We start from the raw sequence: 23,353 nt of genomic DNA, 5'->3' as shown, positions 1-23,353 counted from the left end.
AATTAATTTATATCAAATATTAAATTAATATAACACTTCATTCAATATTTAAATCATATTTAAATATTGTCAACTCTCTAAAACCAGAATGTTTAATTCAATAATTAAACAACAATTATATCAAATATAATAATCCAAACCCTAAACCGAGTTTGAACATTTCAAATTCTCTTAACACGCTATTCTAAGGTTTAGTCCTTTTATGCGCTAGTAGAGGGACCTAATAGACCTACAGATTATGAGCTCCAACGATTTGAGATTAATTGGCTAAACTCTTTAAATCGAATTAATCAATATTCATGAACTACTGAGATATATCACTATAGCTCAGTAGTTGCACTCTCCTCACTGTAGATATATTTCTGTCTACTTGATTTAACCATAAGCAGTAAATCGATCCTTCACAGGTCGTTCGTATTTATAGCTAGGTCAATATTACCGTTTTACCCCTATAATACATTTTGCTCATTAAGTCTCTACTGATCCTTTAATGAACAATTGGTTTATGGTCCTACCAATAAACCAAATCCCTCTCAGCCACGAGAGGGCGGGGCCTCTATGTTCAAGACCAGAAGTCGGTATTTAAGGGAACAATCTATCTGTTGACCCTAAGACGAATAGGGGTGAATTTCGTCTTGCAGGACTATGTCCCCAGCTATCTATTCGGTCTTACCCCTAAAATGGGAGGCTTATTGAGCGACAATGTTAAACCACTCTCACCTATGCAAATTAAAGGATAGTCTCGAATAAATAGGAGTTCATAGTTAGCTCAGAATTAAGATCGAGTTACCTTAGGTCATCAAATTGAAATAATCTTTTTGAACAGTAAACAGACGTTATAAAGAAAAATGACTATCTCGTGGTCCGGTCTTATGCAAAACAACTTTTGTATAGGATGCATCCACTCGCATGTCTCCACATGAATGACTTTGGAATCACATCGTTTATATCAGTATACAAAGCGAGCCGCATCCATAGTGTTCCCAGGATAAAGTTCTCATTCCTATCCATATACTTATAGACCATTTTGGCTATATACTAATACTTATCCTCTATTATGTCTCTACATAAAGTGTAAGTGTCCATGTTATAGTCATGGATTAGTTTATTAGATTTAGGAATATATGCAATTCAATAACACCTTTTATTGAAAGAAATTTGAATAATACCTTTATTATGAATAGAACATATTTAGTGTTTACAAACTGCGAGTTTTAGGACATTCTCTACACCAAATGGGCTATAAGGATGTCTTTATATAGAGAAGGGCCAAGCCCTTTTTATAATCCTTTTCCTATTTTCCTTTTTCACAATTAATTAATTACATAACACTTATTTAACTAATTAGCACAATTAATTAAATAACACTTATTTAACTAATTCACTTAATTAATTAAATAACATTTATTTAATTAGCACAATTAAATAACACTTATTTAATTTAACTTGTATATTAATCAAATAACTATTTATAGATTAAATCCAATTTAATCTATATATATTTAATTATTATAAAAGTTGTATGTATATGTGCAATACCTCTTTATTAATTAATTCTTTATGAATCTAATTCTCTTGAATTAATTAATTGAATCTTATTCAAATATTACTTACCAATTTAATTTGAATTATAGATCATATACATAATCAATTATATATTAATCATATTAATATATGGTTTCCTTAAATTAATTTGAACAATTCAAATTATCCCTCCTAAATATTCTCTAGTGAGCTAATAAGGGGACCTGGTGGACCTATAGATTAGAAGCTCCAACGATATAAGATAATTGGCTAAACTCATTAATCAAGTTAATTAATATTTGTTAATTGTGGATACACTCCACTAAAGACTCACAGTTGAACACTTCTCACTACAAATATATTTCCATGTCTACGAATATAGACCAATAATAGTAAGTTAGTCTTTCACGAGTGTTTGTAACTCCAGTAGGGTCAAATTATCATTTTACCTTTGGGTTACCTCTGACTTCTTAAGTACCAGTGCTCGTCTAATGAACAACATGTTTATGGTCCAACCAATAAACAGAAATCCCTCTTAAGCCAATGAGAGGCTAGAGTCTTTTGTTCAAGTCTTGGAGACACCACTTAAAGGAACACTCATCTACTTACCCTTAAAACGGGAAGGAGTGAATTCCATCTTGTATTATTGTGTTCCCAGTTCCCTATTCGGTCCTGTCCCCAACATGTAGGCATATTGGGTTGGTGAACTGGCCACCCTCACCCATACAAATCAAAGGACAATCCCTTGTGAATAGAAGTTTAGAATATATTCAGAATTAAGACTAAGTTGCCTAGGTCATCCTATTGAAATAGGAACCTAACTAGTTAACAGTGTTACATCTAGTGGTTACTATTTCACGGTCTGGTCTTATGCAAACTCATTGCATAGGATACCCTCACTCGCATGTCAACAACAAGAACGCGTTGGATCATTACATTTGTATCAAATACAAAGTGGGTTGTATCCTTAATGTTACCAAGATAAGGTACCTAACCTTATCCCTATATTATAGACCCTCTAGACTATATCTTGAACATTGATCCCTGTATATTTCCACATGTAGTTCAAGACTCATAAGGTAGTCTTGGATGCCCTAGTTTTTTGTATTTGTTTAGCATCAGCCTTTTAGATTCTGATATTATGTACAACCCACTGACAAGAGTTTTACTTCAAGTGGGAGTTTGTTGGGTTTTATGTCCTAAAACTCGTAGATAGTAAACGTTATTAATTGACCGTCATCAACAAAGAGTTATAGATGTTGATTTCTAGATGACCCTTGAACACATTAGCAGAGAGAGCCTTCGTAAATGGATGATCAATGTTGTGCTTTGAGGCAATCTTTGTGATGATCACATCTCCTTTTTGCATAATCTTCCATATCAAGTGATACTTCCTCTCAATATGCTTTCCTCGTTTGTGATTGCGAGGTTCTTTAGAGTTGACTACTGCCCTATTGTTGTCATAGTAGAAGGTGATGGGCAAGTCCATATTTGGAACCACTTCCAAATCACTTAGGAACTTCCTTAGCCAAATTGTTTCCTTTGCCATTTCACAAGTAGCTACATACTCAGCTTCCATAGTGGAATCTGCAATACATCCTTGCTTGATGTTACACCACATTACAACTCCCCCATTTAGGGTAAACACTGATCCTGACGTAAATTTCTTAGAATCCTTGTTAATTTGGAAATTAGAATCGGTGTATCCTGTAAGGATTAAATCCCTAGCTCCATACACCAGCTTATAGTCCCTCGTTCTCCTAAAATACTTGAGAATGTTCTTAACCACATTCCAGTGGTCTAACTTTGGATTGGATTGATACCTATTAACTATTCCCACTGCATAACAAATGTCTGGCCTAGTGCAGAGCATAACATACATTAAGCTGCTCACAACTGAGGCATTGGGAATACGTCTCATATCCTCAACTTCTTAAGGTGTCTTAAGACATCGTTCCTTAGACAGATGAACCTCGTGCCTGAAAGGTAATAAACCCTTCTTAGAGTTCTGCATCGAATATCGAGTCAACATTTTGTCGATATAAGTTGCTTAAGACAGAACTAACATTTTGTTCTTGCGATCCTTAATGATTTGGATCCTAAGTGCATACTACACCTCTCCCAAATCTTTCATTTGGAATTGGACTGCTAGCCATTTCTTAATGTCATTAAGGTACCTTACATCATTCCCAATGAGTAGGATATCATCCACATAAAGTACTAGAGAAGCTATTTTATCGTTGATGATTTTCTTGTAGATACAATGTTCATCTACGTTCCAAAATCAAAAGATTTGATCATTGTATCAAATTTAATATTCCAAGATCTGAATGTCTATTTCAACCCATAAATGGACCGATTCAGCTTGCATACTTTTTGCTTCTAACCTCGGGCTAAGACATAAAGATATTCTCTTCAATATTGTCTTTCAGAAAAACAGTCTTGACATCCATTTTCCATATCTCATAGTCATAATATGTGGCTATAGACAAGAGAATTCTCATAGACTTAAGCATAGAAACAGGGAAAAAAGTTTTCTCATAGTTAACCCCTTCCCTCTGGTTATAATCCTTTGCTACAAGTCCAACTTTGAAGGTTTGTACCTTTCCAGCTACGTCTCTCTTTCTTTTATAGATCCATTTACACCCATATGGGTTTTACCCCTTCAGGTGGATCTATAAGATCCCATACTAAATTGGAGTACATAGACTCCATTTCCAAATCCATGACTTTGACCCATTGGTTCTATTCTGCATCATTCATTGCCTGTTTATAGGACAATGGATCCTCAACACCATTATCTGCTATGACAACCTAAGTTTCAGTTAAACCTAAGTAATAATCAAGTTGTATCACAACCCTCCCACTGCATCAAGGCACTCTCAACGATTAAGAAGGACGAGACTAACCTAAAGTGCTGGCTTTTTCATTAGTTCTTGATGAAGGACTAGTTGCATCAAGAACCCTAGTTGATTCTTCAGTAGCTTCACTTAATATTATTTTTCTTTGTGGTTTATGATCTCTCATGTGGTTTTCCTAAAAACAATATAGTGCTTGTTGATACAAACATCTTATTTTCTTGAGGATCATAGAACAGACCACCTCTCATTTCCTTAGGATAACCAACAAATTGGCATAATCTTGAACGAGGTTCCAACTTCTTAGGATTTGTCACTAACATATGTGTAGGAAAACCCTAAATTTTGAAGTAACGTAAACTTGGTTTACACTCTTTCTATAACTCAAAAGTTGTTTCAGAAACACTTTTCGAGGGAACATTGTTCAAGATGTGAAGTGCAGTCTCTACTGCATACCCCAAAAAGAGTTAGGCAATTGAGCATAGCTTATCATAGAACAAACCAATTTCTCTTCTCTAATACACCGTTCCGCTGACATGTACTAGGTGCTAAGAGTTGGGATTGAATTCCATGTTCTATCATATAGTCCTAGAATCTTAAATTCATGTACTCCTCGTCCGGATCAAATCGAAGTGTTTTAATTGTTTTTTACCTAATAGGTTTTCAACTTCAGCCTTATACTCTTTGAACTTTTCAAAGGCTTCAGGCTTATGTTTCATTGGTATAAGTAACCATACATTGAATAATCATCTATGAAAGAGATGAAGTATTCATATCCAACTCTAGCCTTTACATTCATCAGACCACAAAGATTCAAATGTATGAGCTCTAAGGGTTATTTGGCTCTATAACCTTTTCAACTAAAAGGTCTTTTAGTCATTTTTCATTTGAGAAAGGATTCACATGGAGGTAATGAATCATCTTCTAACTTGCTTAAATGCCCATTCTTTACCAATCTTCCTATCCTATTGAGATTTATGTGGCCTAATCTCAAATGCCAAAGATACATATCATTGTTACTTGGAGAAATTCTTCGCCTTTTTGTTCGAGTATTAACTATTTTAAACATCTCATGATTCAAAAGTGCTTTTGTTTCAGTTGGTCTTAATACATATAAGTTGTCTTCTAGTTTAACTGAACAAATAGTCACACCATTTTTCATAATGAACACTTCATTTGAATTAAAAGAAATAGAGCATGATTGTTCAACTAAATAGGAAATAGAAACAAGGTTCCTCCTCATTTTTGGAACAATGTATAAGCTTTCTAAAAATAAAAATGTACTTCCAAAAAATAACTTAGCAACTCCCACTGCACGAGCTGAATGGCATCTCCCATTCCAACCTCGAGTGTCATTTCACCCTCTTCTAGCTGCTGGAAGGAACTAATTCCCTGTAAAGAAGAATAAACATGATTAATGGCTTCTGAATCAAGTATCCAGGCATCATGGCCATTTTCCATTAAACAAGTTTCCAGAATAAGTAAATCATATTTACCTTCTTTCTCTTTCTTCTTCTCAGCAAGGTACTTAAGACAATTGCCTTTCCAATGACCATCCACATTACAATGGAAGCATTTTCCCTTGTCAGCCTTAGTTTTGCCCTTTCCTTTCCCAACATCAGGAGCCTTCCCCTTCCCTCCTTTCTTTTTCTAGATTTTTTTAGAACCAGAGGTCGAAAGAACAGACTTAGTTCCAGAGGATGAACCCTTATGGAACTTTTTTGGAATGGGCAACATTTGCTTTTCCCTCTACTAGTCCGTTACCTTTCATAACGGACTCAAAGTCTATAACTCGTTTAAAAGGGTAGTCAGATTGTACTGTATTTTGTTCATAACCGCATTGCTGTAAAATTGAAGAAAACTCTTCGAAAGAGATTCTAAAATAAAGGACACCTGACTCTACTCATCAATGACTGCACCGTTCATTTCAACGACATTGAACTAGACCATCAGGTCGAGAACATGATCTCTCACTGATTAGCTTTCTTTCATGTACACATTGTAAATGTGCTTGAGGGTCTCGTGCCAAATTTGAATGGATAGTTGCCTAAACATCTCTTGGAGGGATGCCATGATTTGACGTGTAGATATTATGGCCTCATGCTTCTTGGTAAGAACGTTAGACATACTTGCTAAGATGTAGACTCAGGCCTTATCATTGGCCTTCATCCAACAATCATAAGCATCCTTCAACGCTTCAGATGCATTTCGAGTGGGGACTAGATAACATTTCTCCATCAGAAAAATCGCAAATCATCAATAACCATAACCATATTCAGGTTATATTTTCACGTCACATAGTTTTCACTAGTTACTTTCTCATTTTTAAGCAAAAATATGATTGTGGAAGACATGCTAAAGCATACAACAATTAATTGACCTTATTAGTTATATTTTTTATAACCCATTACTTAATAATCCAATAAATTTGGTAAAAACATATGTAATCATAAAACTCTAATTAAACTATTAATTTTTATTTTTGCAACGATACTTCAGAGGTTTAGAGCAACAACCACTGAAGGGTGACTAGCTACTCTTCCCCTGAATTGAGACAATCTCAGCCAGTCACTAACACCAAAATAACTCTTATTCCTATAGTTTTTAGCTATCGTTGTTTTAGTCAAGTATTCATTAACTAACTTAATTCATCCTGTAAGTGTGACCCTACCATTTTCGGATCTCAAAGATACGCTTTCAATAGGCTACTGAAGAGAAAGATAATTGTTGAAGATTAACTTAAGAAACTTTATCCATTTCTGGAGTTTGCGTTGTTCCGACCCCTATGATCAGACCTTCGAAGGGATGGTTGCTCCAAGATGACATGCAGGCGGACCATAGGAATCTTATGGTGCAACCTAATGGAGGAGACCATGGGATACGTTGACACGCGTCCCTCTCCCACTTACTATGAACACTTTCCCTATTCACCTTGTTATTGACTCATGCAAACACTTTCCGAGGGAGGTCACACCTAAGGCGACACGAAGTTGATTATGGATCTCACAGTGTGAACTCTTAAGGACATGAGAGCTGAAATTTGATATATCACATATACCAATATCCTCCAACTAAAGTATTCTAATATTTTAAGGATTTTATTATATTTAATTAAAACCCAACTAATGAATTTATCTAAGTCCCTTTAAATTTTCTCAACATGACATATATATATTAAATAATTTAACAATACTTAATTTCATTTATTAAACTCTTTTAATAAAATCAATCATTTATTGCATGCTTATAAAATATTTGTCCAATTTACCTTTCATGTTGGTTCCTAAGTAGAGGTGTTCCGTTTCCGTCAGCTTAAATACCCCTCCCCGATAGAACCTTCCTTAAACAAATATCCCTTATGAGCAATTATTTTATAAATTTAATCTTTTAATTAAATTCATTTTAATCTTACTAAAACAATATTCTTAATCCCATTAAAAAAAACATAAGTCTAGCTTGATTAATTTTAAACTATATAAAATTAATTTGGACCTATGTTTGCATGCAACTTTTGATTATAGATTTTAAAATATCTCACTAAAACTATAACGCTTATATTTTAATGTTTTATTAAAACCTATAAATTTGCATCTAAAGACATCGATTAAATATAACAATTATATTTATCTAAGTAATGTCATGCTCAATGCAAATTCCATTTTCATTTGATAAATATAACATTTATATAAATCATATATGAAAAACAAGCATTCACATACATCAGTTCATTATTCATTATAACAAAATATATAGTATGATGCATGGATATGCTTAGGTTAATCATACATTACTAACATAATACTTATATAATGATGCATGGGCATGCTAATTTAATCATGCATCTATAAAATATAATCCTTTATATTTATTTATGATACATGTACATATTTATTCTAAGGTGGGTATTTTTGGCCTTATGCTAGGCGTTGATTCATAGCACAAGGCCAACGCCCATCAGAATGGTTTTTACGGTTTGAATGGTTTTTGCGGTTCGCTCTCAACTAAAAATCAGTTTTAAGCTATAAGATCAGACACGTTATGATAAAAGTTTTCATGTTTAGTTGCTTGGAAAGATTTTATATTCTTTTAGTACAGTTAGAAGCATGAGAACTATGTTTTATTAATCATTCACTGGGCTAGTAGCTCACCCCGTTTTACATGTTTCTTTTCCACAAGTAGCAGTCAACTCCCTAGAAGATAACTTTGTTACTGCTCCGCCACTCAAGAACAAAGACTCTAGTTTTCTGAACCATTTAGGTGTTTGTCTGTAATTATTTGTACACATATTTTAGTGTATATAGGGACTAGTTTGTGAATTGGGGTCCTTAAGGTTATGTTAAGTTCACTCTGTTTGTGTTATTGATGTGTATGAAAGCTTGATGGACGTGACTGTTGGTCGTTGATTTTTTTTTTTTATGCATGTTGGATGTTATCAGGGGCTCTAGGCAAGTTAGCAGGCAGTGAGTACCAATAAAAAGGTTGATAACTGCTGCAGTCATATCTACTTCCAAGTTAAAAGGATAGTCTGGGGGTATGACAATAAGTCAGTGTTTTTTTGTTCATTTAAATTAGTGTATTAAATGGCAAAAATATAAGAAAAAAAATTTAGGTTAAAAACACTATTGGTCCCTAAACTTTTACAAAAATAATGAGTTGGTCCCTAAACGTTCAAAAGTAACGATTTAGTTTATGAACTTTCTAATTGGTACCAATTTGGTCCTTCTATTGAAATTTCTCTTAACTTGCAAACGGAAGTTTGAGATAGCGCCATGTGTCATTCTACCTGTGAAAAATAAAGGTCACCCATAATATATTAATGTATTAGAGAAGAAAAAGATCGGATTTCTTCTTTTCGCATTCGAAAATTCTTTCTTTCCATTCATGCGATTTCTCCTTCTCTTTTATCCTATATTCTTCGAAAATGAAAGAAGGGTTATACAATTTCCGATCGGTACCTACTTGGATTTTTTAGGTTGGTTTGAAGTTTCTCTAAATTTTTTATTGTGTTTTTGAAATTTTTGGAAGTGGGTTTTTTAGGGTTTGGTTTCATTTCAATCAAATTCAAGTTTTGTCATAAAAAAAAAAAAAGGCTTTAAAATTTCTTTTGACTGCATATTATTCACTATTCTAGTCGTTGATAAACTTATCAAAACTTATGACTAAAAATTTGATCTCTAGGCTTGTTTGAGGTTAGTTATATTTTCAATTGGATATGAGGTTTTTTTCTCTAAAAATTTCAACTGTTTATATTTTTCTCTTTCCTTTTCTCACTTTTTTTTATTTAGAAAGCTTGTTGTGTTGATCTTTTTTCTTCTTCTTCTTTTATTTTTTTATTTTTTTATTTTTTATTTTAAATCACTTATAATTCTACTGTATTCTACGTATTTTCTAGATTAATTTTGTTTGCTGATTCAATGCATAGTTGGTTGAGATTGATCTTTATCCCTTGTTGCATTGTATGGATACTTGATGCAGAAGAAGCAATTAGAAGGAAATGCGAAAGTTTGTTGCCTCTACAATTTCATCTAATTCGACTTGCATAATATTGAAGAAAAGACTTAGATGGGTAATGATTTTGTAATTCATTTGGACCATTGATTCATTTGTATCCAGCATAAATTTGTAGTTTTTGGGAAGATTGGATTTCATATGTACTTTAAATTTGAAAAGTATATGAGGATATTGATTTTTATGTTACATATGATTGATGCAAATTAAAACCTTTCAGTTTTTAACAACTTAATTACCACTAAAGTATTCGTGTGATTGTTGAAATAATCATGACCTTATCATAGTGAGAAATGAAAATTTACGTATTGTTGAGAGGTTGGAGAATTGAATTTCCAACTCGAAGTAATTTGCAACCATTAAAAAACTAGTTTCATAGACATTAGTTATTCTACGGTAGTCTAAGTTTCACATCAATTACAAAGCTAATTTCATAGTTCTCATGACTATGATTAATTAACACAAAATAAGGTCAAATGCAAAATGAAAACTAAATGCATAACCAATAGCCTGCACAATTATTGAGAGTAATGAGAAAGTTTTAAAAATAAACTAATATGAAAAAGAAAGAAAAAAAAAACTATCCTAACCTGTGAAGTTCTATTTTTGTCAATTGTCTCTTTGCATCTCCTTTTGTTGTGACCATATTGATTACATTAACTCCACTTCATAGAAATATGTCTTTTACCAATTGCAGTCTCTTTTCGCCGTTTATCAAATTCTCTCCTTCTTAACTTCTTTGGCTTACTTGGAGCTCTTCTAAAATGAGGTAGACAAATGATATTGAAAATTTGTACTCAACCAAACCCTAAAAAACTTACTTCCAAAAATTTCAAGAACACAATAAATGATTGAGAAAAATTCAAACTAACCTTGACAAATCCAGACGCTGATTGCAAATCGTACAACTTCTCTTTATAGTTTTCAAGAATACTACATGATAAAGTAGAAGGAAGAAGATGTACAGACGAGAATGAGAAGAGAAGAAATCTGAATAGCATTTTTTTCTCTAACTAATCCACGCCCTTTTCCTGTAATGCATTATACGTGGCCTTTATTTTTCACAGGTAGGATGATACGTGATGCCATCTCACATTTTCGTCTACGAGTTAACAGAAATTTTAAAACAATGACCAAATTGATACGAATTAGAAAGTTCAGTGACTAAATCTTACTTTTGTAAAAGTTCAAGGACCAATAGTGATTTTTAACCAAAAATTTATTATTCAAATTATCCATATTTGAATAGCATAAAAAATATTTTATTTTAAACTTGACGATATTCAAATAATTAAGATGACAAACTTAAACTAATTTTATTTTGAGTTGTTTTCAAATATAGGAAAATGAATTAAAATGTTTATAAATATAACAAAATTTTACTACCTATTGGTAAAAGGCCACGATAAATTACTATATGTATCATATAGATAATAGTCTATTACGATCTATCGTAGATAATCAGAGATATTTTATTATTATTAATAAATATTTTTAGTAACTTTGTCCTTTAAAATAGTTTTTCTTTTCTTTAATTTTTTTTTTGTTGATAACATGTGGTAGGAGGAATCCAACATCTTTACCAATTTAAAATATTTATTGATAAAAGACAATAAGATATTTCACAAACAATTTTTTTTTTTTTTTTTTTTTTTTTTTTTTTTTTTTTAATTTTGCACTCTATTGTAAACACAAATCAACCCTCCAATCTTCACATGCGCTGAACCATGTCTATGATTATTTGCACACATCAGTCTGTGCAACACATGATTATTCCCAAGGGAAGGATGAAATAATACAATCTCTACCTCCAAATTTCTTGACTTTTGTTTTATTATGGAAAAGACGAGATGAATTTCAATCCAAAGAAGAAAAATAAGCAAAACCCAGTTCAAATTTTGCCCCAAAATGACTCCACTACACCACTAAAAGACTCCACTACCATGAATTTTGAAACAAGGGTTTTAAAATTCCTATTGCTAGTGATCGTAATGGAGGGTACGGTTGCGAATGTGCGCACTGCGCACAATGAAGGTGCAATATTTGTTTATGGCTGAAAAGGGTAGCGTGCGACTTGTGAAAGCTACTTTTTTGGGCCCCAAAATCAGCGATGATTGGTTTTCCAGTAGGACTGCTAAGCCGAGGATTTCAACTCTCTTCCAAACATTTTGAAGCCTCAGAGCTTAAGGTAATTGTAATGGCGCTGGATCTCTTCAATAATCGAATGTTTTTATGCTTTTCCCTTTTGGGTTGTCCTCTAATGGCTCTGTACTAGTTTTAAAGGGCATCTGTATCCACATTAGAACACTCTCAACCAGTCAGAGTGGATGGAGGTGGGCCCTCTTTTTGTTCACGAGCTAAAATTTTCCTGGCTTGTTCTTGTGGAAGAGGGTTCTGTTTAAAAACATCTTCACTAGGACGAGGTTATTGAATCTTCAAGTTTATGTAGCTCAAGAGTGGATTCTGTGAATTCAGTTCTAGTTGGTTTGCAGCTTATCTGAAGTGTATGAAACTTGAGTATCTAATCTGAGAATGCCCTTTGAATATTTAGGGTTTTTAAAAAAAAAAAATTGTTACTGCTTTTTATTCTTTGATTTAGGCTCCCTTTTTGTTTTGTGTGGAATAACTCCCATCCATGTCTTTTCCTCTTTTGACTTCTCAAAAGTTTCACTAACCACCTTTTGATCTTTTTCATCTCTAGTTAATTCTGTAAATCTTTGCTTTAAATGACATTTTCCCGACGTACTTTGGTGGGTATTTGTAACAGTTTTATGCTTAAGTGTATCTTATTTTACAGTCTTAGGTCAATTTGTGCAAATTTATTGAGTTAGAGAAGAGTATGATTTAGAGTTTGTTTCATGTTTAATGTATTAGGATCATTTACTCATGCAATTCTGTACTTGTTTCTTCCAAGACAAGGCTAAGACAACAAAGGACATTATTGATACCATCATATACAATGTTTTTTTTGGTGCAAAGATTTACAGGCTATATACAATCACAATTTTTCTTTCCATGTTGCAAATTGGAAACACCTTTTGCACTCCCTTTGAAAGGATCTTTTTGTACACCCTATGATTGGGGTCCTCGTGTACCAATGGATACCCATGGATTTCATTTATTCAATGAAGTTATTTCTTATCCTAAAAGAAAATTCTGTATTTGTTTTCACATTTTCAGGTGGTTTTTTTTTTTCTCAATTTTGAAGTATTTAGAGATCTTTGAGTGTGCAGCTTTTATTCATCATTCTTTTTTTTTTTTTTTTTCTTTTTCCTCATATTTTGACAGATTGGATTATATTTGAGGAATAATGGATATCCAGTTCACAATGAGGAGTATTTGCATTCTAGTATTGGTGCTTCTCTTCAGTGGGAGTTCCTCAATTGGAGACAGCACATATGTATATACGAGACCTGAAGTTGTTAACATTGGGGCTTTATTCTCTTTCCGTTCTATGATCGGCAAAGTTGGAAAAATTGCTGTAGAAGCTGCTGTCGAGGATGTTAATTCTGATCCATCCATTCTGGGGGGGACAAAACTGAAACTTAGTTTACATGATACCAATTACAGTGGATTTTTGGGCATCATTGAATGTATGTCTTTCATCACACGTCAAACTTATTGCACATAAGCTTATAACTGATATGTATTCTTGATTGTTTTATCTTGAATGGAGATGGTTTATGATTCTTCTTTCTTACAGCCTTGCGTTTCATGGAGACTAAGACTATGGCCATAATTGGCCCCCAAAACTCTGTAACTGCTCATGTTATATCTCATATCGCAAATGAGCTCCAAGTCCCTCTATTGTCATTTTCAGCAACAGATCCCACGCTGTCATCGCTTCAGTTTCCTTTCTTTATCAGAACGTCACAGAATGATCTGTATCAGATGGCTGCAGTAGCTCAAATAGTTGAATACTACCAATGGAGAGAGGTGATTGCCATCTTTGTTGATGATGACCATGGTAGAAATGGTATCGCTGCATTGGGGGATCAGCTTAATGAGAAACGATGCAAGATCTCATTAAAAGTACCATTGAAGCCTGATGCAAGTCGAGATGAGGTCACTGATGCACTTGTTAAGGTGGCTTTAACTGAGTCTCGGATACTTGTTGTTCACACTTATGAGACCACAGGTATGGTTGTGCTCAATGTGGCTCAATATCTTGGGATGACAGGACCCGGGTATGTGTGGTTAGCCACTAACTGGCTTTCTTTACTACTTGACACGAATTCTCCTCTTCCTTCTGCTTCTATGGAAAATATTCAAGGACTTGTTGCTTTGCGCCTTTATACACCAGATTCTGCACTCAAAAGGAATTTTGTTTCAAGGTGGACCAATTTGACTAATGGAAAGTCATCAAGTGGTCCGCTTGGATTGAGTACTTACGGATTATATGCTTATGATACTGTTTGGATGCTTGCTCATGCAATAAATTCATTTCTTAATGAAGGTGGAAATCTTTCATTTTCAAAACTTTCAAAGTTAACTGGGACTGATGTTGGAACTTTGAATCTTAACTCAATGAGCATCTTCAATGGTGGGAAGACACTACTTGACAAAATTTTAGAAGTCAATTTTACTGGAATAACAGGTTCAGTTGAGTTCACTCCAGATAGGGACTTAATTCACCCTGCATTCGAAGTGATCAATATAATCGGCACAGGGGAAAGAAGAATTGGTTATTGGTCCAACTATTCTGGCTTGTCAATTGTGCCTCCTGAAACCCTTTACTCGAAACCACCTAACCTAACCAGTTCAAATCAAAAGCTATATGATGTGGTATGGCCTGGACAAGCAACACGGAAGCCCCGTGGGTGGGCATTTCCAAACAGTGGAAGACACTTGAGAATTGGAGTTCCTAGACGAGTCAGTTATCAAGAATTTGTCTCACAAGTAGAAGGAACTGACATGTTCACTGGCTACTGCGTTGATGTCTTCACTGCAGCAATCAACGTGTTGCCTTATGCGGTCCCCTATAAGTTATTTCCTTTCGGGGATGGCCTTACTAATCCTAGTGAAACTGAACTTATTCGTCTAATTACAACCGGGGTGAGCATTATACTGAAAGGTTACTTGGGATGGAACTTTTTAATACAAAGCTTCATGTAACTTCAAATATATTCTTGTAGGTCTTTGATGGAGCGATAGGTGACATTGCAATTATAACTAATCGAACCAGGATGGCAGATTTTACACAACCATATATCGAGTCTGGCCTAGTAGTTGTAGCCCCAGTCAAGAAGTTGAATTCAAGTGCTTGGGCCTTTTTACGGCCGTTCACTCCGAAGATGTGGTGTGTTACTGCTGCTTCTTTTCTTGTAATAGGAGCAGTTGTTTGGATTTTGGAGCATAGGATAAATGATGATTTTCGTGGGCCTCCAAAGAAACAAGTTATTACCACTCTATGGTAAGTTCAGTTAGATATTCATATGAGTAAACTGTGATGCATTTATTTTTGTTTCAAACCCCTCTTCATCAAAACTTCCAAACGTATCATATTGATCACGAACTTCGTATTTTTATTCTTTTTGTTCCATTGCAGGTTCAGCTTTTCAACTCTATTCTTCTCTCATCGTAAGTTAACAAACTAACTTGACTTCTTAGTCTTGATGGAAATGAATTTGATGGAAGCTCATTATATATTTCATGTCTTTTGTGCAGGGGAAAACACAGTCAGTGCCCTCGGTCGCCTCGTGCTGATCATATGGTTATTTGTTGTTCTAATTATCAACTCAAGCTATACTGCAAGCTTGACCTCTATCCTTACAGTTCAACAACTTTCTTCTCCTGTCAAAGGAATTGAAACTTTGATTTCAAACAATGACCCAATTGGCTACCAGCAGGGTTCATTTGCTCGAAACTACTTGATTGAGGAGCTTGGCATTCATGAGTCGAGACTCGTTCCACTCATCTCAGCAGAACACTATGTCAAAGCCTTGAACGACGGGCCCACGAATAATGGTGTTGCTGCTATTATCGATGAGCGAGCATATGTAGAGCTCTTCCTTTCAACCCGTTGCGAATACAGTATTGTTGGCCAAGAGTTCACCAAAAATGGGTGGGGATTTGTAAGTACTTCAATCATCAACAATGTTGTCTGTTCTTTTGCTTGCTTGTTGGTCCTTCTAGTTATCATCTGATGATCTGATGATTGTACACTGTACCAACAGGCTTTCCCGCGTGACTCTCCTTTAGCAGTTGACATGTCCACAGCTATTCTAAAACTGTCCGAAAACGGAGATCTTCAAAGGATACATGACAAATGGTTAATGAAAAGTGCCTGCACATCACAAGCTTCCAAATTTGAGGTGGATCGACTTCAGCTTAATAGTTTTTGGGGACTTTTTGTAATATGTGGATTAGCCTGTTTGCTTGCTCTATCGATATACCTCTTTCAAACAGTGCGCCAATATAGCGAGCATTACACTGAAGAACTCGGGTCTTCTGAGCAAACCTCTCGATCTGCAAGCCTGCATAGATTCCTTTCTTTTGCAGATGAAAAAGAAGAAGTTTTCAAAAGTCAATCCAAGCGAAGACGGATGCAGGAGGCTTCAGTTAGAAGCGTGAATGAAGAAAATTCAACAGGCAGTTCAAGAAAATTTGGCCATGGTTATGCTGATGGTATTGATGCATGATCTTCCTGGAGAATAACATATCCTGACCTATGTGCAATTTTACAAAATATCAAATCTGTTGGTACGAGTCAAAAATGGACGTCTTGGTTGCATAATGTTAGAGCTCGTTTGATTTTCTTTAACAGCAATATTGCCCAGTTGCTTGTAGAATTTGATAGCTAAGTTAGCTATTATAAGAAAATTGAAACATTTGAACCACTGTTCTTTGTCAAGTACTAAGAGGAAATGAAATTTTGTAACCGTGTACAAATTATAGTACTTTGTAAACTGGACAGTATTTGAGATCTATTTCAGCTATATATTTACAGTTGTATGCATGCAAATTGGTGTTCTAAACATGACCATAATGCATTGTTGGCATCTGATAATTTAGTCTACATGGCTTTTAAAGTACTTCTGGAAGCATTCTTCTTGCCTACAAAACCAACTTATAACTTTGTAAACTTCAATCAAGAGTCTTGGAAACCTTCTAGTAAAGTAGTCATCAAATCCCTCCGGAATAGATCCAATGAGCTCCTGTAATAATTGACAAACCCGAATCAAAATAATAGAGCAACTCTCGAAATAGAAATCAATCTTCATAGGGAACACAAAGGAGCAATAATACTTATAATTGACCATGGAAACTAGTCTTCAAAGAGAACAAAGGGAACACAAAGGTGTAATACTACTCGACAAGTGACAATAAACATCTTTGAGTTAAATTTAGCTTTTACAATCTAAATATGAATTATATGTGGTATAAATCATAAAATCAAAACAATGTCTTCCTACAGAATTTTAGCTCATCAAAATGAACAATAAAAGAAACAACGGGAAAAAGGAAAGAGAAGGTAGAGAAAAGGAAACCTGAATTTCTTCTGGCAATTCTCTATAATGATTCAATTTATTGCGCATAACTCGCAACAAATCTCGAACACTATAATACTTGTAACGCCTATACCGACCAATGTTAGCGATGAAAATTGGTTCCATCTTTTCATCCCATTCAGTGCCTAAAGCTTGTGGTGCAGTGCTCTCTAATGCTTTCAAGAGATTAGTCTCCCTATCTTCCAACTCTATTCTGTCACTAGTATCGCGAAGAAAAGAAAGCCGCATCTCTGAACTCCAAAATAAAGGATGTCGTAACACCTCTGATGCTTTTGGTCTGGTACAATCAATGGAAAATTATCAAGAGAGAAAGTATATATATGTTTTCCACTATAAAAGTATGTTTTCCACTATAAAAGTAACAGGCATTGGTACAAATGGACGTCAAATACACAATATTATTCAACTTCAATAGACGAAAATGAAAATTAATAATTAAATTTTTTTTTTAGTTTTTAAACTTTTTTTCTATTGTTATCCATGAGTTTCGAGGCCAGCTTACGTGTATCTCGACTAATTTCACTGCACAATCCACTTGATCCTACAACATTTGGGAGTTAAAGGAAACTCGTAGGATATTAAATCCCAGATAGGTGGCCACCGTGGATTGAACCAATGACCTTTGAGCTCTTTATCAAAGTCATGCAAAGTCATATCCCCTATTTACCACTTACTACTAAGCTAACCCAGGATAATTTAAAGTTTTTTAACAATAATTTCTTACCTCAAACTAGGGTTAGGATTTAACAATTGAGAAATAAGATCTACAGCTTCTGGGATGTTATCCACCAATAACAAGTTCATCTTGTTTTTCACAATATTTACATCACGCTCAAGATGATCACCAAATGGATGTCTACCACCTGTGATGCAGAAAAAGAGAACACAACCTAAACTAAACGAATCGATTGCACGTGTTTGTCGTCCCCGAAGAAGCTGTTCAGGGGCTTGCCAACCAGAACTCCCACAACCTGCAATAGGATTTTTGTCTCATATTACCCATTTCTAGAGAGTTAAAAGGCTTATTACCAACGAGGAAAGCATGTACTAAATAATAATAGGAGTGTTGAAGTTGGGAGATAATAGCTATTAAAGGATACTTGCCAGTGGCACGATGTCCCAAGGACGACACATTGGCTGGAAGACGCTTACTGATTCCCATATCAGAAAGCTTTGAGCATATAGATTGTTGCTTAACTATCAACACATTCTGTGGCTTCAAGTCCCGATGAATTATCCCCAACTCATGCAAATGCTCAAGCCCAGCTACCACATCCCTGTATTTGACCCCAACCAAATTTTGGGTTCAGATGCACATCCATAAACATAAATATAATATTTATGAAAAAAGAAGAAGAAATTAAAAAAACATAGTGGTTCTTACTCCAACTTATAAATAAACAAATTTTGAAGAGTTATACTTAACATGATTCATAATAATGTAAATCACACATTACTTTACTTCTTCATGTTCCAAGAACCAATATATAAGTTAGTGAGAAAATGTTATAACTGCAGTACAAAAACTAAGAGGATTAATCCATATAATCAAAGATCTTTATTGGATAGGATAAAAAGTTGATACTTTAGGAGAGTATATAAAACCTCATGAGTTTTAGAAGAACTGATGTTGGACGACCAGTTTCTTTCCACAATTTCAAATTTGGCATAGAATCTTTGATAGACTCCAAATGCATATTATACTCATCCATGCGCCCAGTAGCTCGATCCAAGTCAGGCATATAGTTCATGGATAAATTAGAGTAAATCTGAATCAAATCATCAAGGCTACAAGTACACCGTTCCAATGAAAGATATACAAAATCTTGATCACTGTCCATCCCATACCATCGAACGATATTTGGGTGACGATCAGAAACAATCAAATTTTGAACTTCTTTAGACGCAACATCATGGTGAGTCTTCACAAGGCGTTTCACAGCAACTGGTCGGCCTTCATATATTCCCTCAAGAATAATTGTACCGTTACTACCCGTGGCTATCTCTTTGTTGGTTATAAATAATTTACCAATCCAACGTCCACTACTAGCAATATTGGTAAGATTATTGTTGTGAAACCCGTTATTAAGATTATCCTCACTTTGCATAAACATATCTCCAATTTCTGATGAAATAGAAACATCTCTTTTCCCAGAATTTGCACTTCTTTTCGATTTTCGGGGTTTGTTTTTCTTTGAAGAGATAACTCTTGAATTAGAAGTACTAGATGATTTCTCTTTTAAGAAAAATTGTTTTACCTGTACAGCCAATGTCCTGCCATACATCATCAATCCCACTAGCATGGTTATCAGAAATACAAAAAACAATCCAACAGCTCCAGGACGAGCCCCCATTTTTTGTTCCTGAATAATACTTGATTCATTAAAAGGCATTGAACCTACGGCAGAAGAGGCAATGTTAACAGGCCCATGAAGCATAAACTTTTCAGGATGAGTGTCTATATGTTCAGCAACATTTAATTGGGAAGGAAGTAATGAACCTGAAGCAGGCACTAAAGACATATTATCGATATTATGAGCCTCTGATAGTCTTTTATACCCAGACGGTCCTGACAAAAAATGGCTTCGTTCACGAAAGACAAGTGCTTTTGATTGGCAAGACAATGGCATAGCAAAATCAACTCCAAAACTATTATTATTTTGAAGAATCCAAGGAATGCCTTCTATTGGATTCTCAACATCTGGACAGAGTAAGGTAGCTCCGATTTCAGCAACATTCAAACTCCAAGAAACTTCTTCAGAATTCGAGAAAGATGATTTCAGAGAATAATCCGTTCTTGTGATGTACAAACGTGGCCCAACAGGGTTCATCACAGCAGATTGCATCAAATCCTTAATGTCTAGATTCTTTTTAGATTTATAACCACCAATTCCTTCATTGTTTAGTTCAGATGACAAACTATTAGACATGTGATTACGAATAAGATCTCCAGTCACAGGATCGACCTCAAAAACTGTAGTTTTCCTAGAACCAGTCATCACTGCACCATCCTCAAATATGTATGGTGTATTTCTAACAACCTCGTCAATTGTGCTTGGTAGTTTCTGAAATGTCGAGAAAAAAATATATTCATACCAAATTTGAAGCTATTTTTCACACTTCAAATATATGCAGACAATATGTATGTTCAAAAAAACAGGCCAAGACAAACTATAAATTTTTCTCAACTAATTGCCAAGGCCATCAAAATAGTGATTGCAAAATCAATAGAGAACAATAACATGATGGGTGTTATTAGTTCACTAATTTTTACCATTTTACCATGCTCTGTGTGTATGTACAGCTCCCAATCATCCCCACAATCAAAAAAGAAGGATCTGCTCACACCTGAAGCGTTTTCTTGATTGTGTTCATGATTGATAATAGCTTGATATGATGAGTAGATTGGTGGTCCAGAACTAAATGACCAAATTATCTTCATGGAATTACTATCCACCAAATGAATTGCTCCATCCAAAGCAGCAATAAGAGCAGTACTACTTTTACTTTTCCTACAATAGTACCATGCAATTACATTAATTTATAAAACACAGAGAGACAAGATTTCAATGGTTAAAGTTTAATGAAATCAGCCCAAAATTTGAACTGCCAAATAACCCTAGCTGGATGACATAGACGTGAGTATTCAATCCCCCCAAGTCCAAGCCAGAATCCAAGTCATAATTCAGTTCTAATAAAATTTCGTAATTAGGGAAACCAATTAAAAGACTCACAGTGGAAGAGACAAGAGAGATCTGCCGCCAATTCGAGCCACTCCTTCAGAATTATCCCAATACGGATTCAAAACAGAGAATTCTGAATTATCAGAACTCTTTGATGAGCCAAGAAAGCTCCAAAATCTTAAGATTATCAATAAAAGTAGCCATAAACGGCGAAAGAAATGGCAGTTCATTAGAGAGCCAGTATAAATATATGGAAAGAGTGGGAAATGGATATAAATAGGATGAGATTTGAAATGAGATATATGAATAGAAAAGAAAATTTAGAAGAAGATTAAGAAACAGGGGCGGCAATTGAGAGATTCCAAGCTTCTTCGATTGAATGTAATCTTGGCATCACCAAATCCTTGGGATTTGCCTATACAGGTGCAATCCAAGATTCTAAGGCAATTTTTTTTTGCCCCCAATCTAATTAATTAATCACCCGATTGTCTAGATGTTCGTATTTATTTATTTTTTCGTAACATAAGATATAGTCAAGTTTAGTCCAAAGACTTTTTAGTTTTTTTCTTTTTATTATTACCCATAGACTTTCTTTTAGGTGAAATGGAGGAATATTGTAACTTCAAAAAATAATTAGTGAAATATTGTAGTTTTGAAAATAATTAGAGAAATGTGGTAATTCTGGAGATTTGATTTGAACGAATTTTTTTTAATTATTGTATGTTGAATGTTTAAAACTCGACCAACACTACATCCTTTTAACTCTAAAAGACATCATAGGAAAGAACAAATTCTCGATCTTTTTTTCTTCCATATTATAACTATTATTCATAATTGGAAAATAATAAAATATAAATTAAGATATTCATATCAATACAACAATTTATTGTTTCTCATTCATTTAAAAATAATAATTATCAATCAATGTGTCCCATAAGGTGGACGTCGTCGATTTCGAGCTGGTTGTCGTCGTCGACTTTGAACTCTAGGTTGCTCTAGTTCCTCTTGATGTTGCTCTGGTGGCTCTTGTACCTTTGTAGGCACTTCATAGTATAAATATTCATTATGCTCTCCACGCCCGCGTCCATGTCCATGCATGTATGAAGACGATGGATCTACTTCTGAATCATAATATCCTGAACCAAAAGGTGGCATCATCATCGGACTAGCATAACCAGTTTGGCTCTGCGTCTACGTCATAGGAGGTAATTCTTCTACATTGTGGTTGACCTCATCAAACTCATCTTCTTCTACTCGAGCACGTCTCATACGCCTATGAACTGGTGGAGGAGCAATAGGCATGTAGTACATATAATGTATCTCCTCTATATAGCTTTCGTTATTATTGCCTATAGTAAAGACCTGGTTTGGATCATTTGCAACATCACGAAAGCAACTGTAGTTTGATCTATGTGAATTATAAAACAATTAGAGAATATTTACAATAAATTTAAATTAAAAATAATTAAACAATATTTAATTATGTACCAAATGACCCACGGCTGGTCTCGAACAAGTAACATAGCGCTTTGTAATATTATTGTACCAATTAATGTAATTTTGAGTTGCATCTCTATCAAATTGCCCAATTGGAACCCCCATTGCAATAAACCTTGCACAATAGTGTCATTGCACTACCAAATGTACAACTTTTTCAGACCAATCTCTAGTTCTTAGGTCAATGTCATGCAATAGAGGTTTAGTATTGCATTTTGATGGGACATCATGTTGGAAACCAAATTGTCTGATCACCTTGTTAGGAAAATGTCACTCACCAATATGAAAACATATGTGAGGACTTATTGTCTGCCATTTGTCTTGACCGTTTGTACAAAAATTGGGCAAAGTATCCATGACAGCTTTGTAAGGCTCCCAAACAATCTAAAACATAAAATATTATATTAAAATTATTAAAGACGAGTACATTAAAGTTATGTATACAAAATTCAATTGGGTTTGATATTCATATATCTGATCAGGTTGAAGCAGATCAAACATGTACCTATACTGACTAACTACATGTGTAGTTGACCTAGTTACAAAAAAAATTGTCTCTCCACCTATGTTATTAAATTAATATTTTAGATTTTAAATTAACTGTACAGTCATATAAAATATTTGTTAAATAAAATTAAATTTAAATAACATACCGAGAATTATAGGCTCGTCCAATTAATTGATCACCATTGACATGTTGGAGCCGTGGAGCCATTGTTGGAAATCATTCCCAAGCCCATAATTGCAAAAGTATCATAGACCCAATGATTTC

The 23,353-nt window shown here is 34.4% G+C and overlaps 2 protein-coding genes across 7 annotated transcripts; one reads left to right on the top strand and one right to left on the bottom strand.

Annotated features, from left to right (window-relative positions):
* Nucleotides 1-11,588: 11,588 nt before the first annotated feature.
* On the top strand, nucleotides 11,589-16,784 carry LOC120074456 (glutamate receptor 3.6). 4 transcript variants are annotated; one of them, XM_039027582.1, is made up of 7 exons: nucleotides 11,589-12,078; nucleotides 13,179-13,483; nucleotides 13,594-14,945; nucleotides 15,026-15,303; nucleotides 15,439-15,470; nucleotides 15,558-15,964; nucleotides 16,067-16,784. In XM_039027582.1, exons 2-7 carry the CDS (start codon nucleotides 13,201-13,203, stop codon nucleotides 16,529-16,531), a joined length of 2,817 nt encoding a protein of 938 aa, XP_038883510.1. In that variant the 5' UTR covers nucleotides 11,589-12,078; nucleotides 13,179-13,200; the 3' UTR covers nucleotides 16,532-16,784. The 4 variants fall into 4 exon arrangements, with proteins under 4 accessions (XP_038883510.1, XP_038883512.1, XP_038883513.1 ...); XM_039027584.1 differs by lacking the exon at nucleotides 11,589-12,078 and adding an exon at nucleotides 12,085-12,223; XM_039027585.1 differs by lacking the exon at nucleotides 11,589-12,078 and adding an exon at nucleotides 12,177-12,313.
* Nucleotides 16,760-21,564, bottom strand: LOC120074458 (serine/threonine-protein kinase/endoribonuclease IRE1a-like). 3 transcript variants are annotated; one of them, XM_039027586.1, is made up of 7 exons: nucleotides 21,136-21,564; nucleotides 20,676-20,913; nucleotides 19,007-20,466; nucleotides 18,506-18,678; nucleotides 18,126-18,372; nucleotides 17,381-17,678; nucleotides 16,760-17,047 (listed from the first exon to the last, which is right to left on the bottom strand). In XM_039027586.1, the coding sequence occupies exons 1-7, from the start codon at nucleotides 21,312-21,314 to the stop codon at nucleotides 16,901-16,903; spliced, it is 2,742 nt and encodes a 913-aa protein (XP_038883514.1). In that variant the 5' UTR covers nucleotides 21,315-21,564; the 3' UTR covers nucleotides 16,760-16,900. The 3 variants fall into 3 exon arrangements, with proteins under 3 accessions (XP_038883514.1, XP_038883516.1, XP_038883515.1); XM_039027588.1 differs by lacking the exon at nucleotides 21,136-21,564 and having other exon boundaries at nucleotides 20,750-20,909; XM_039027587.1 differs by lacking the exon at nucleotides 21,136-21,564 and having other exon boundaries at nucleotides 20,684-20,864.
* Between the last annotated feature and the right edge of the window lie 1,789 nt (nucleotides 21,565-23,353).

Source organism: Benincasa hispida, chromosome 3 (genome assembly GCF_009727055.1).
Source record: "Benincasa hispida cultivar B227 chromosome 3, ASM972705v1, whole genome shotgun sequence".
In the NCBI taxonomy this organism is placed as follows: Eukaryota; Viridiplantae; Streptophyta; class Magnoliopsida; order Cucurbitales; family Cucurbitaceae; genus Benincasa; species Benincasa hispida.
This window is presented reverse-complemented; position numbering and strand designations above follow the sequence as displayed.

Excerpts from the sequence above, each read along its gene's own strand:
- LOC120074458 (XM_039027586.1), bottom strand. The coding sequence starts at position 21,314 with ATGAACTGCCATTTCTTTCGCCGTTTATGGCTACTTTTATTGATAATC. Across the intron at positions 18,373-18,505 it reads CTTGGGACATCGTGCCACTG|GTTGTGGGAGTTCTGGTTGG; the intron begins GCAAGTATCCTT and ends ATCCTATTGCAG. Across the intron at positions 17,048-17,380 it reads AATTGCCAGAAGAAATTCAG|GAGCTCATTGGATCTATTCC; the intron begins GTTTCCTTTTCT and ends CAATTATTACAG.
- LOC120074456 (XM_039027582.1), top strand. The coding sequence starts at position 13,201 with ATGGATATCCAGTTCACAATGAGGAGTATTTGCATTCTAGTATTGGTG. Across the intron at positions 13,484-13,593 it reads ATTTTTGGGCATCATTGAAT|CCTTGCGTTTCATGGAGACT; the intron begins GTATGTCTTTCA and ends TCTTTCTTACAG. Across the intron at positions 15,304-15,438 it reads CAAGTTATTACCACTCTATG|GTTCAGCTTTTCAACTCTAT; the intron begins GTAAGTTCAGTT and ends GTTCCATTGCAG.